Raw genomic sequence first — 15,853 nt, forward strand, 5'->3', positions numbered from 1 at the left:
GAACTTATGTAGCAGTTAGATGGCAACAGGAATTTTCTGGAATAGAAACTGCACAGTATGCTACAGATTTTCACAAACTTCTATCTTACTTTAAAAGTAACAATTTAACAAGTAAAAAATAAATCTATAGCCAGGCAATAGGCTAAATATGCTAACCTTATACTTATTTCAGCTTTGTGACTTACTCCTACCAATCTAGTTTTATGTTTAGCTTTTTTATTTATTTTTTTTTAAGGAGAGACCTCATCTCTCCCCCAAAAAAGAAAAAAAATTAGCTGGGTGTGGTGCATGTGCCAGCAGTACCAGCTACTTGGGAGGCTGAGGTGGGAAGATCACTTGACCCCAGAAGTTTGAGGCTGCAGTGAGCTTTATTTTTGTGCCACTGCATTCCAGTCAGAGCTGACACAGACCCTTTTTCTTAAAAAAAAAAAAATAAGTAAATAAAAAATATATTTAAAAAAATCACGACAATAACTGTAAGAAATGATACCTAAAGGTGGTGGCTAGAAATAAAGCTATGCCACTAACTAGAACCATGATAAAGTGACTTTATCATTTATTCACAATATATTTTATTTCACATTTAAACTGCTTGATTAAATAAAAAGCAACAGGCTCCTCAGTTAACATACTAATTTTCATTAATTTGGAACAGGCTTGGTTTAGTGCTCTTTAGTGATAACCCAATTCACGACCATCTTGGGTTATCACTCACAAAAGTAAACGTTTTAAGTAGTTGATTCATATATGATCTTAACTATATTAAAACCCTTTGATATTTTTAAAAAGAGCAAAACAAAAAAGAAACAAAGACTGGGACTGGGAAATAATGAATGTACCACATATGATAAATGTATTATACTATGATATGCTTTTTAATTGTGCAAAGACATCCATAGTAATCCTTTAATAAGTAATTACATAATTAGAAAGTAACTGTTTAAAACATCTAATAATATGTATATTTAATCAGAGAATAGGGATTTGTTTCAGCAAATAACCTGACTGGCTAAAACTGTGTGTGTGTATACAAATAAGTTGGACACAGAACAGCCTTTGAGTGACTAAAATTGAAGTATCTGACTTAAAAACAGAGGTTGATAGACTGATTTTCCATTCTGCAGCAGTAGTATGTACTTTAACCTACATAGTCCAAGTTTGTGAACCATTGCCCTGTTGTGTCAAAGTCATTTCAAAAAATAAGGAATGGTCATGCCAAAAAATAGGATAAAACCATAAAACAAAACACGAGACCATAAGGAAGCTCCCTTACCTGGAGGGATGTGCAGAGGGGGAGAAAAACATAACACTGGCAATGTACTGAGTCAGATGCCACAGAAAGGCAAACCACTATTTCAGTAAAAGTTAAAGATTTTTAAAAGCCTTAACATCTTTGGCATATCACTTAGGCAACAATCTCTTAGAGAACCTAAGAGTATGCTGTGCTATAAGCTTAAAACTTGAGGCACTGCTATCAATCTAGTGTTATGTTTAGCTTTTTCCTTTTTTTTTTTTTTTTTTTGAGATGGAGTCTTGCTCTGTCGCCCAGGATGGAGTGCAGTGGTGCAATCTTGGCTCACTGCAACCTCTGCCTCCTGGGTTCATGCAATTCTCCCTGCCTTGGCCTTCCGAGTAGCTAAGATTATAGGTGTCCGCCACCACACCTGGCTAATTTTTGTATTTTCAGTAGAGATGGGGTTTCGCCATGTTGGCCAGGGTGGTCTTGAACTCCTGACCTCAGGTGATCCACTCACCTCAGCCTCCCAAAGTGCTGGGATTACAGGCATGAGCCACCACACCCACCCTAGCTTTCTTTTTAAAACAAGTCAGATCATTTAAGATGCTTTGACAATATTAAAATGTTTCTGGATAATTTATTTCCTAACAAGTGAAACTTCTCATAAATATAACTGTATTTCCTCTAAAAGCATGCCTATTTAAAAAATCATTTTATATTCCCCAATACAATTCATTTCCTTGAGCAAAAATGAATTCCCAAAGAAATGTAAATCTGGGCTGGGCATGGTAGCTTACACCTGTAATCTCAGCATTTTAAGAAGCTGATGTGGTCAGATTTCCTTGAGCCCAGGAGTTCGAGACCAGCCTAGGCAACATGACAAGACCTCATCTCTACAAAAAATACAAAAATTAGCCGGGTGTGGTGGTATGCCTGTAGTCCCAGCTGCTCAGGAGACAGAAGTGGGAGAATCCCTTGAGCCCTGGCGGTCTCAGCCTGGGTGACAGACTAATACTCTGTCTCAAAAAGAAAAAAAAAAGATACATATGTATCTTTTTTATATAAAGATATATATATATATATATATAAATAAATGTGTTCTTAAAAACACCCACCCATCCCTTAACCCATGTAGGGATGGTATCCTCAGATTTTGACCAACCAGGCCAGGTGGGGCATTACTGTACTTTCAACACAAAATAATTTGAACAATATTTAAGTAGTGGCTTAAAAACTTCAAATAGTAGGCCGGGAGCGGTGGCTCATGCCTGTAATCCCAGCACTTTGGGAGGCTGAGGTGGGCATATCTCCCGAGGTTGGAAGTTTGAGACCAGCCTGACCAACATGGAGAAACCCCATCTCTACTAAAAATACAAAATTAGCTGGGTGTGGTGGCTCATGCCTGTAATCCCAGCTACTCGGGAGGCTGAGGTAGGAGAATCGCTTGAACTCAGGAGGTGAAGGTTGTGGTGAGCCGAGATTGTGCCATTGCACTCCAGCCTGGGCTGCAAGAGTGAAACTGTTTCAAACAAAACAAAACTTCAAATGGTAAGTATATTCCCTGGAAAGAAAACATCAGATTTTTCCTGATTCCATAAAAGCACCCAATCTAATCCACACTTATTTTTTTGTTCACTTAATGATCTTATACCATTTTATATAAATAAATTTCATTCAGTTTAATTCCTTGCCTGTTTAAAAGTATCATTTGCAGGATGGGTGCAGTGGTTCACACCTGTAATTCTAGCACTTTGGGAGGCCAAGGTGGGAGGATTGCTTGAGGCCAAGAGTTCAAAACCAACCTGGCCAACATAGTGAGACTGCATCTCCAAAAAAATATGACAGTTAATCAAAGAATAAGTCAATGGTAGTGCTTAATACAAACAGAAATGCTATATATCCAGACAACTGTTTAAATCATTAAATATATTCACTCTACTTTAAAAGTCCTCAGCTGACAAATTCCAGAAAATTAATTTGGATTTTGGTTAATTTGGGGTTTTCATCTTCTAGAGATTCTTAATTGGTTTCAGCACAGGCTTAGAGTGTGTGCGCCTGTGCTTCTATGCATGTCTCCATCACCCCCTCTCTTCCAAAACATTATTTTTATTTTTATTTTTTATTTTTTTAGAGACAGTGTCTTGTTCTGTCACTCAGGCTGGAGTGCAATGGAGCAATCATGGCTCACTGCAGCCTCGACCTCTCAGGCTCAAGCAATCCTCCCACCTCAGCCTCCCAAAGTGCTGGGATTATAGATGTGAGCTACTGCAATCTACCACAAAAAACTATTTTTAAACAAGCCTTCTAAATGTTTCCCCTTTAGCTACTATAATATACCCTGTAATCTTGACTCTCTCAATCTTACATATGCAGCACTAAGGTCTACCGCCATATATTCTTCAAATAACAAAATCCTCAGTACAGTCAAAATATCTCCAACACAATCTCTTAAACTCTCACAATTTACTAATATATTATGATTTTAGAGGCCTGTGTTCTGAAAGAACCATAAAGCTTCTAGACTAACATTAAACCATATGTTAAAAATGCAGGAAAAGGCTAACAAAAAGGTACAGTTTAAAACCAAAAAACAACATGGCTGAGGAACACATTGTTCCTTAGAAGTCTCTTTGGACATACAAAGCAAATACATTTGTCCCTCAGCATGCACAGGGGATTGGTTTTGGGACCTCCCTTGGATACCAGAATCCACTGATGCTCAAGTCCTCGAAATTATAAAATGTATATTTGTATTTAACATACATGTATGCTCCCATATACTTTAAATCATCTCTAAGTTACCTATGATACTTAATATAATGTAAATGCTATGTAAATCGTTGTTGTATTGTTTAGGAAATAATGGGAAGAAAAAAAGTCTATACAAGTTCAGTACAAACATGACCATCCTTTTTTGCACCCCTTACCCCAAATATTTTGGATTGGTTGAATCCACAGATGTGAACTCCATGAATATAGCCAGCCAACTGTATTTGAACCCAGCCAAGGAGGGCAATCAATGTAAGGCCAATTCACCCTACCTGAGTGAATCCAAGTTTGATTCGTCTTTGTTTGAAGGTCTTGGCAAACTGCTCAAGCTCCTCAAGGTCACTGGGCTCCTCCAAGCTGGGAGTATCAATTCGCTTTGGTGTTGACTGGCTCTGTGGAAGTGTCTGAATTGGGGTTGCTGCTATTGTGCGTGTTGGGGTTGCTGGCTGTTGGAGAAAGAATAAAACGTTGAGGACAAATGTGAAGAGTTATTGAGGTTTACTCCAACTAAACAACTTAAGGAAATAGCCATATTCATGGAGAACTATGAAGACCATGTAACACTACAGAATGTACAACAGTTCAGTCAGCAAAGCAGACAGTGAAATTATGTATACTGTTATTACAAGGTTAAGCATGTAATTCTATAGAAGAAAACATGAATATACAACAATAAAATCTATTATAACTGGGTTTTCAAATGATCTGAATACCTGTATCTTATGTCTTTTAATAAATTACTCTTTATTTCAGAAAATCTATTTCATAAGTCTGGCACTTAAACTGTCAAAACAGTAGAGAGTCTGTCTTGTTTATCACTATCACATCTCCAACCTGTGACACAGTGTTATAAAAATAGGATTCAAGATCATTAAAACTATTTTAAGGGGAAAAGTAAACCACCTGTAGTTTAAATAGCTTATAACGGGTTTCACTTTTGTTTATCTCTTCAAGTTTTTTCCCCAAGGACCTACATTTTTAAACCTTTTACTATAATTATGGTATACATAATTTTACTCTGCTTGTCTCACTTAACATTGCTTAACTTTTTTCTATGGTATTTCAGTCTTCATAATTATCCTTTTAAAAAACTAAGGCAATATTCTTATAACAGTTTTTCATTTATGTTTTCATGAACATAGATAACACAATGAAAAAATTTATGCACATTAGTTATTTTTTCCACCTATGTGTGTAACTAGTTTTTTTGAGATAAATTCTCAAGGGCTTTTTGGGTAACTAGATAAACAATTTCATGGCTTTTGATATCATAATGTTGATTTCCACTCTGCAACACTCTTCCACATGGCTAGTGTTAGCAGTTTAAAAAAATGTTTTGCTAATTCAAGAAGTAAATGGTAGTTTCCTGATGCCTTAATTTGTATTTCTCTTACTATTCAATGTCAAAATTTTCTTATGTGTCAATTATTATCTGTATTTCCTTGGATGTGAATTGGATTTATGTCCTTAACCTATTTATATATTAATGATACCCTTATTCTCATCCTTATCCTTAGAGAGATCCTCAAATTTTATAGAGTAAGCTTTGTCATATTAATGCAAATCCTTTTCCCAATTTGCTTTTTTCCTTTTATTTTTCAGTGTACATAAAGCTTTAAATTATCATTTGGGTGAGCTTTTAATTTTCCTTTCTAATATATCCCATTACTTCAAATCTGAGAAAGCTTCATTTATTTCTAACACTGATAAAATTCCTTTTAATCTGCTAGCTGCTTCTATGTATTGTTGAATATTTGAATATTTAAATCCATGTATAGTCTATTTTTGGACATGAGAGTAGTCTTTTTAAAAATAAAATACTCAATTTTCTTATTACACAAACATAAGGTTATTCTATTCTATTCACAAGCCCTGAGTGGAACACACCTCACTAGCAGGAGGTGATCCCTGACTGCATCTTAATTGCTCAGCTGATCCCGTCTGTGAACAGTAGCCCAGGTGAGCGATTATAAACCAGGATTACAGATAAAGTCTGTGGCTGTGAATTTTTCTTCTAATTTAGATGAGCTTTACCTTGTGAGTCAAGGCTTCCTCCAAAGCAACTCACTGGCCCAGAAAACTACAGAATAAGCATTATAGAGGCAACAACTGGAGTTAAGTTCCTCTCTTATCATCCTGTTTCAACGACAACAACAAAGTTCATTTCTATGTCATGCTGACACTGCGTAATATTCAACCTGACCATTTTGGAGGACCCAAAACCAGCACCAACCATACTAGACTATGTGGCTGTACACTTCAAACAGCACAACTGCTTGACAGGTAAAGGTGACTCTTAACTATCATATTGTTACTTCATCTCCAGGCTTGAAGTAGCCCCATTCTCAAATAATAAAGGACTAAAAATAGCTTGGGTACCTTTAGATGGGGTGGTTACAGATAAGTTACCCCAACTCCAGAAACCTCAGGCTGGACTGGGCCAGATCTAGAAATGGCAGAGTAGAATTCAGTGAGCAGGAGTCAAGATGAAGCCACAATAGCCCTGCCACCGTATGCAGAGCATGCAGGCCAAGGAGTAATGTCTGGTACAGACCTTTTTCAAAACCCCAACCTCACTCTTACATTCAACATATTCACAAATTCACCATTTAAAAGGGCACAGTTTATGTTCTGGCAACTATATACCGTCACACAACCGCTACTACAATTAAAATACAGAACATTCTCATTACTCCCAAAAGTTCCCTTGTGCCCTTTGCAGTTAATCCCCACCATTAGCCCCTTGTGCCTGGCAATCACTAATATGTTTTCCATTCCTACAGTTTTGTCTTTTCTAAAATGCCATGTGCATTGAATCATATTATATGCACTCTTTTATGTCTTTTTTCATTTAATATAATGCTTTTGAGATTCATAGGAGATGCATGTATCAGAGAAGCATGTTTCTTTTTACTGCTAAGTACCATTCCATCATATGGATATGCTAAAGCTATGTTACCTATTCACCAGCTGATGTGTATTTAGGTTGCTTCCAGTCTGAGGTGAATGAAGCTGCTATAAACATTCACATACAAGTCTTTGTGTGGACATATGCTTTTATTTCTCGGAATAAAACTGCTGGGTCACAAGGTACACGTACATTTAATTTTATATAAGAAACTGCCAACCTGGTGCAGTGGCTCACGCCTGTCATCTCAACACTTTGGGAGGCCAAGACGGGCAGATCACTTGAGCCCAGGAGTTCGAGACCAGCCTAGGCAACATGGCGAAACCACATTGCTACAATAAATACAAAAATTAGCTGGGCATGATAGTGCACAACTGTAGTCCCAGCTACTCGGAAGGCTGATGCAGGAGAACTGCTTGAGCTTGGGAGGTCAAGGCTGCTAGAGTGGACTGTGATTGTGCCACTGTACTCCAGCCTGGGTGACAGAGCAAGGCCTTGCCTCCCCATCACCCCTCCAAAAAACTGACGAAGTAATTTCCAAAGTGTGTGTACCATTTTGCAACACCACTAAGCAATGTATGAGAACTCTAGTTGCTTTACCTTCTTACCAACACTTGGTTTTGTCATAGCCTTTTAAATTCTGCTTATTCTAGTGAGTGTGTAGTGATATTTCATTCAAATTTTCTTGATGACTAATGGCTTTTGAGCATCTTTTCATATGCCTGTTGGACATTTACGTATCTTCTTTGGTGAAGTATCTCCAATTCTTTTGCCACCCATTCCCTTAAACCAGATTGTCTTATTGAGTTGTATGAGTTTTTTAGAAATTCTGAATACAAATCTTTTATCAGATACATTGCATAAAAATATGTTCTCCCTGTCTGTGGTTTTCTTTTCATTCGCTTGAAGAGCAGCTTTTATTTTTATGAAATTAAATTTATCAACTGTTTTTCTTTTATGGTGCTTTTTGTGTCCTATTTAAGAAATCCTTGCCTCACCCAAGGACACAAAGATTTTTACCTAAGCTCTTTCTCTAAGTTTAGGTCTATGATCTATCAAACAAGTCTTTGTATATGGTGTGAAATAATAGTCAAGATTTTTTTTTTTTTCTATTGTTTCGGCAGCATTTTTTGAAAGAACTTTCTTCTTCCCACTGAAATCCTTTGGCACCTTTGGTAAATCAGTTGACCATGTACATATGGGTCTACTGGCCCTTCTATTCTGTTCCACTGATCTCCAGTTCTATCTACATGCCAGTATTACACTGTCTTCATTATTGGAGTTTTATAATTATTCTTGATATCAGGTAGTCCTTCAACTTTCTTACTTCTCAAAATTGTTTGGTTATTCTGTGTTTTCTTACAGTTCCATATAAATGTTAGAAACAGTATGCAAATTTCTACAAAAAAGCCTGCTAGATACTGGTTTAGACTGTGTTGAATCTAGAGGTCAATTTGGGAAAAAGTGACACTTTTAACAACTTAAGTCTTTGATTTATGAACATATTACAGCTATTTTACAAGTCTTTAATTTTATGCAGCAATGTTTTACAGTTTTCAATGTATATAGGCCTTACAAATATTTTGTTAAGTTTATCCCTAAGTACTATAATTTCAATTTCCAAATGCTCGCTGCTAGTATATTGAAATGTAAATGATTTTTATATATTGACTATAACATTGCTGCTAAAGTTACTTATTCCAATAGCTTGTTTTCTTGGTAGATTCCTTAGGATTTTCTACATAGACAGACAATCATGTCATCTAGCAACTAAGATAGTTTTTCTTCTTCCTTTCTAATCTATATGTCATTTATTAATATTTCACTTTCTTATCTTATTGCATTACTAGCACCTTCAGTATAACGTGGAATAAAAGTGGCAACTGGTCATTTTGCCTTGTTTATGATCTTAGAGGGAAAGTATTCAGTTTTTCATTAAGCATGATGTTGGGTTTGTTTTTTTTTTTTTTGGTATATACTCTTTACCAGGTTGAGAAAGTTACCTTCTATATCTAGTTTGCAAGAGTTTTTATCATAAATGGATGTTGAATTCTGTCAAATCGGTAATGTGTTAGTATTAAGTAATAACTTCCATACTGCAGACAAAGAAAGTCAGAGCTGGAAGAAGATTCAGGATCAGCCAGTTCAGTCACCTAATCTACAGATAAGACAACTGAGGTCCAGAGAGGTAAAATGACATTTTCAAAGCAACAGCTATATAAGAAGCAAAATTAAAACTTAAACCTCAGGTGCCTAAGATTGTTTATATATAATTATAGTGTTTACATGGTCTAGTGGAAATGAGCTAAAGCAACATCAAAGCACAGAGAAAAAGAAAATATAGAGATCAAAATTTCTTTGCAGATAAGGGTTAACAATGGATTATAACTGAAGCTAACTAGGTTTCCAGTTTAAGTGGTAATATCTACTGCCAAGTATGATGAGGGGAGGTGTCACATAGATACAACTCATTACTCATTTACTGCTAACACAGTTACTCTTTATGAACATATAAGAAAATAAGAACTCTGAAGATTTTCAAAGACTATATTGATTTGGTAGCATTGCTTTACTGAGCTGATAAGTCTAGCTTTGATTTTCTGGAGTTTTTGAAGACTGAATTATTTTTATTAGATTTTTTAAAAAGATTAAATAAAGTCCAAAAGTCTCCCAAACAGTATGATAAGAGAAAGCAACCGCCATAGAAGAAAACTGACCTGGGAGGTGAGGGTGATGCTTGGCTGCGACTGTAGGAGGTTGGCTTGGCTTTGCTGAGGTAGTTGCGTTAAAAGATTTTGCGCTTGCAGGAGACCTACAGAAGGAAAATATGTTATGCCAGAAACAGTAAAGATTTCTTTGAACACGTGGCAAAAGAAGGAAAGAGTAAGAAAATGAGCTGAAAATTTCCAGTTGATCTCTGGTAGTCTTACTTGTATCAAAACTCTTGCTGATCTTATTTGTCTTACATTCAATCTTGTTTTACAACTTGGGAGAGAAGACATGGAACATTAAATTAGAACTGATATGTCTTTAGCATAATCTGAATAAGCTCTGTGATAGGTCAATTCTTTATGTTAGGGAAGAGTTAGATGAAAGTAAAAAAAGAAAAAAAAAAAGAAACCAAAAAAACTATTCTAAGTAGAAACAGCTGGAAATTCCAAAAAGAGCTCAACTTAACCTAGACTCCATTAGAAACTGCCAGTATATGTTGAACCAGAGGAAAAAAAGCATTTTCAAGTTCTCTTTATCAAACATTTGCCTATGGGTGACAATAAAGTTGAAATGCAAAATATTCTACTAATATCTGCAGTAACACTGAACTGTCTTAGTTTAAAATAATTGATAAGTAATGCCACCAACGCTTCATGATAACAACTGACATTCAAAGTAGAAATGCAAATTCTCAATGTGTTTGTAGAAGATGCTCAATTACTTGAATACCTGTATATGGTTTTTAATTTTCAGAACCTGATGGAGAGGACTAACTCAGACTGTCTGTATATAAAGATTTAATCTATAGTACCTAGTTACAGATAAAATGCTATTGCTAAAATACTAAATACAGGATTATGTATGCTGTGATAAGAGCAATTGTAGAAAGTATTAAACAAAGCACACCAAACAAAAGGGATTTTATCGGACAAGTGATAAGATTATCTGAGGCAACAGCTTCCTAATTATGATTTCCTTAGGTTACTAGTTTGGATACGTTGGATGTTGGAATATGTAGGACAACAGCCAAAACACTTAAGCCTACCAGAGATTAGCCATAGAATTTATCACTTATTTATAAGTAACTAAGCACTGCCTAATTTTAAGCTATCAAAAGGTACTAATAGTTATTTCATAACGTAGGTCACAAATAAATATATTAAATAGATTTGAATTTTTCTAGAGGACTCTGACTTCAGTTGATCTGAGGCAAGTGAAATATATATGGAAGCAAATATGATTAAATAAAATTCAGTATGTATTACTACAAACATTTCTTAAACGGCCAATTTATGGAAGTTGGCTTCCCCAAGTGTCTCCCTATAGTTCAATCTCCATATAATAGTTAGGGTGATCTCTATGATCATATCATTTCCCAATTATATTAGAATCAGAATAAAATCTACACAGCCCTAGTCTGGCCCTGTCTCGCTCTCACATCTCATCTCCTACCACTTCCTTTGACTCACTGAACTCAGCTACTTTGGCTTTTCTTTTCTTGGATTACGTCAAGCTTGTTTTAAGTTCCTTTGCCTACAAGACTCTTCACTCAGATTCTAGGTATAGTAACGTGCCCCTCATCCCTCAGTTCCCAATTCACATACTGCTTCTCCAGAGAGGCTTTTCCAGACCATAGGCCCATTCTTTTAGGCTGTTACCAGATTACTATGATCTGCTGAACTGCTTAGTACTTATTGGTATCTAAACCACTTGTTTAAATGTTTATTATTTGATGTCTCTTAATGAGGGCAGGGCCTACATCTTGTTCAAAATGTATCCCTGTTAGAGCACTATATTACACAGCAGGCACTCAACTAATTTTTGAGTGAATTAATTAAAATGTCAAATTTTACTGGTTTGAAAAACACCGAAGGGTAGTCTAGAGAAAAAAATACAAGTAAATTTTATGTTAACGATTAAAACTAATAAAATTATTTTGAAAAGGCTAAAGAATATTCAAACACAATAATAAAAAAATGAAAGAGAAGGTCAGGTGCAGTGGCTCATGCCTGTAATCCCAGCACTTTGGTAGGCCGAAGCAGAAAGACTGCTTGAGGTCAGGAGTTCAAGACCAGCCTGGCTAACATGGCAAAACCCCATCTCTACTAAAAATACAAAAATCAGCCAGGTGTGGTGGCACACACCTGTTATCTCAGCTACTCGGGAGGCTGAGGCAAAAGAACTGCCTGAACCCGGGAGGCGGAGTTTGTGGTGAGAAGAGATCATGCTACTGCACTACAGCCTGGATGAAAAAATGAGACTCCGTCTCAAAAAAAAAAAAAAAGAAAGAGAAGAGATGAGCAGAAAGGTCAGAAATGAGGTCCCATTATTAAACATAGGCTATTTCAACATAGCAGTTTCTTTAAAGTTTAACAATGAAAGTTAGTTTATTTATCTGTAAGAGACAAAAGCAGATATTTAAAAAATGATTCTGATTCCTATTAATCAGCAATTATAATTCTAAAGATTAATTTTGGTTTCTTGTAGTGTATTACATGAGCAAATTCAAACCTTAGGTTTTACCCCAAAACAAGGTCAGCTGAAAAGGCTGAAAGGGTCCAAAGAAGTCTAGAACTTTTTAAAAAACCATGCTTGGTGGGGTTCGGTGGCTCACATCTAGAATCCCAGCACTTTAGGAGGCTGAGGCGGGCGGATCATCAGTTCAGGAGATACAAACCATCCCAGCTAACATAGTGAAACCCTGTCTCTACTAAACATACAAAAAATTAGCCAGACATGATGGCACATGCCTGTAGTCCCAGCTACTCAGGAGGCTGAGGCAGGAGGATCACCTGAACCCAGGAGGTGGAGGCTGCAGTGAGCCAAGGCTGCACCACTGCACTCCAGCCTGGGCAACAGGGCAAGACTGTTTCTTTAAAAAAAAAAAAAAAAAAAAAAAAAAAGAAGAAGAAAAGAAAAAGAAAAAAGAAATCAATATTGAAGGCTAATCTCATGCTGGAAACATTATTAAAATTCCAAAAGATCAAATCTTTGTCCTCCATCGTAAAGTTAAGAGATTAGCTCTTTAGATTTTCAGCTTCTCTGATGCTATTTATTACAATTAATTCCATTCCTAGAAATGTTTATAGACGTATTTCTACTACTCTGATCCTCTACATTGTTGAATAATCTTGGAAAATGGAATCTAGGTCATATATGACTAACAAATGATTACAACTCAGCAGCAGTGGTACAAAGTGATTCTATGGAAACTATATAAAGGAACAACCTTTTCATTTTCTGAGTTATCTATCATTTGTTGACTGATGATGATACTGTTATCACAATAATGTCATAATGATAACAGCAGCAAAGGTTTAGAGAGGTTACTATGTGTGATGCACCTTTCTAAAATGTGCTTTACATGTGTTTACTCATTGAATTCTTATAGCTCTTTGAGGTGAATACTGAAAGTAACTCATGTAACAGATGAGGAAACAGGGGCTCAGAAAGTTAGTTTTCCCAAAGACACACAGATAAGTGGCAGAGCCAAGATTCACAAAGAGGTAGTTTGGCTTTAAAGTCCATGCTCATAACTACTACATTACAATGACCTTCCTGAGGTTAGGGTAGTAAAACATTTTTTGGTAATTCATCCATTAATATGAAGGGGAAGATAAAACGGGAAATATGTGAAACTCAGAAAAGTTAGGTGAACTGCCCAGGGTCACTGGCTCTAAGGCCAATCAGTATTACATTATCTGTGTTATTTTCCCAGTCTTATAAAAAAAAGTCTGAAAGTTGGGGGAGTGTTTAAAAACATACACATACCTTTGCAAATACCAAAAGATTATAATGAACAGTCATTCATTATTCCTACTATCTTAGTTTGAGACAAATAAAATAGAAATAAAATGAGGTCCCAGATTTAAGAAGGGAAAGACAATGCCCTTGGCTTTGCTGAAAGTAAATGAAAGCAATCTCATTCAATCTTAAGGCTTTAACAATTAACAAATCCAATAAACACACTTAGTATTGACCTTCCTAAGTCTTTCTGATCCAGGTCACCTACTCCTTCCGTCTTTGAATCTTCTTCCATTGTGATTATCACTCTCTGCTAGTTTTTGACTTCTGAAAATGTAGTATCTTCTGAATCTACTTATTCCTCTACACCTAAAGGGTTGGTTTCACCAAGGTTCTTCTAATACTACATACATATTTTCTCTGTTTGATCTTATCAACCCTCATAGTTCCCTAAAAACCCAGGCATTATACCTAGATATCTCTTTCCTATCATTAATCAAATAAAACTGGCCACCAGGTACTTATTTACCAACTTTTTCTACCCAAGTTTCAACATGAACTTTATTAAATACAAACTTGGAAATGCACTTTTCTGCTTAAATCTGTAGTTTAGTAGAGTTTACAGAAGATTTTTTTATTGGAAGATATCGGGCCATTCACACTAGACTCCTCAAAGTGAGTCTGGGTTCAGTGGCTCATGCCTATAATCCCAGCGCTTTGGGAGGCTGATGCAAGAGGATCACTTGAGCTCAGGAATTCAAGACCAACCTAGGCAACCATAGCAAGATGGTGTCTCTACAAAAAAACATTTTTTTTTTTTTAAATTAGCCAGGTACAGTGGTGCACACTGTAGTCCCAGCTACTTTGAAGGCTAAGGTGGGAGGACTGCTTGATCCCAAGAGGTTGAGGCTGCAGTGAGCCATGATTGTGCCACTGCATTCCAGCCTGGGTGACAGAGCAAGACTCTGCCTCCAAAAAAAAAAAAAAAAAAGAATCAACAAAGTATTCATTAAAATTTGCGGTTGGCATCTGATCTTCAATAAAGTAGACAAAAGCAATGGGGAAAGGACCCTGTATTTAATAAATGGTGCTGGGATAAAGGGCAGGTCGTATGCAAAAGATTCAAACTGAACCACTTCCTTACATCAATACAAAAATCAACTTAAGATGGATTAAAGACGTAAGTATGAAATCTCAAACTATAAAAACCTCTGGAAAATAACCTAGGAAATACCATTCTGGACATAGGACCTGGCAAAGATTTCATGATGAAGACACCAAAAGCAATGCAACAAAAACAAAAGTTAACAAATGGGATCTAATTAAACTAAAGAGCTTCTGCACAGCAAAAGAAACTACCTACAGAATGGGAGAAAATATTTGCAAACTATGCATCCAACAAAAGTCTAATATCCAGAATCTATAAGGAACTTAAACAAATTTACAACAAAAAACAACCCCATTAGCAAGTGGGACAAAGGACATGAACAGACACTTTTCAAAAGAAGACATACATGCAGCCAACAAGTATATGAAAAAATGCTCAACATCACTAATCATTAGAGAAATGCAAATCAAAACAATAATGAAATACCATCTCACACGAGTCAGAATGGCTATTATTAAAAACTCAAGGTCAGGAGCGGTGGCTCACACCTGTAATCCCAGCACTCTGGGAGGCCAAGACCAGACTGACCAACATGGAGCAATCCTCTCTACTAAAAATGCAACATTAGCTGGGTGTGGTGGTTCATGCCTGTAATCCCAGCTACTTGGGGGGCTGAGGCAGGAGACTCGCTTGAACCTGGGAGGCAAAGGTTACGGTCAGCCAAGATGGTACCATTGTACTGCAACCTGGGCAACAAGAGCAAAACTCTGTCTCTCACAAAAACAAAACAAAACAAAGTAAAACAAAACAAATCCCTAAAAAAATAACAGATGTTGGTGAGGTTGTGGAGAAAAGTGACTGCTTATACACTACTGGTGGGAATGTAAATTAGTTAAGCCATTATGGAAAGTAGTTTGGCCATTTCTCAAAGAACACAGAATTATCATTTGATACAGCAATCCCATTATTGGGTATATATCAAAACGAATATAAATTTTTCTACCATAAAGACACATACCCATGTGTATGTTCACTGCTGCACTATTCACGATAGCAAAGACATGGAATTAACCTAAATGTCCATCAACAGTAGACTGGATTTTAAAAATGCAGTACATATATACAATGGAATACTATGCCCCCATAAAACCTTGTGCACATATGGACACAAAGAAGGGAACAATAGCCACGTGGGGCTACTTAAGGGTAGAGGGTGGGAGGAGGGTGAGGATGAAAAAGCTACCTATCAGGTATTATGCTTATTACCTGAGTGATGAAACAACCCATACACCAAATCCCTATGACATTTAATTTATCTACATAACAAACCTGCACGTGTAACCCTGAACCTAAATGTTTGAAAATAAAAATAAAA

At 36.4% G+C, this 15,853-nt stretch overlaps 1 protein-coding gene across 3 annotated transcripts in view; it reads right to left on the reverse strand.

Annotated features, from left to right (window-relative positions):
• POU2F1 (POU class 2 homeobox 1) overlaps positions 1-15,853 on the reverse strand; it is a 182,092-nt gene that overhangs the window by 19,425 nt on the left and 146,814 nt on the right. For all 3 annotated transcript variants that reach the window (XM_032291508.1, XM_032291510.1, XM_032291509.1), the window contains 2 exons: positions 9,632-9,726; positions 4,279-4,452 (listed from right to left, as the gene is read on the reverse strand). In XM_032291508.1, coding sequence (XP_032147399.1) covers positions 4,279-4,452; positions 9,632-9,726 — 269 coding nt within the window. The remainder of the gene's footprint in view (positions 1-4,278; positions 4,453-9,631; positions 9,727-15,853) is intronic.

Source organism: Sapajus apella, unplaced genomic scaffold (assembly GCF_009761245.1).
Source record: "Sapajus apella isolate SASKATOON/1434 unplaced genomic scaffold, GSC_monkey_1.0 scaffold25, whole genome shotgun sequence".
Classification (NCBI taxonomy): domain Eukaryota; kingdom Metazoa; phylum Chordata; class Mammalia; order Primates; family Cebidae; genus Sapajus; species Sapajus apella.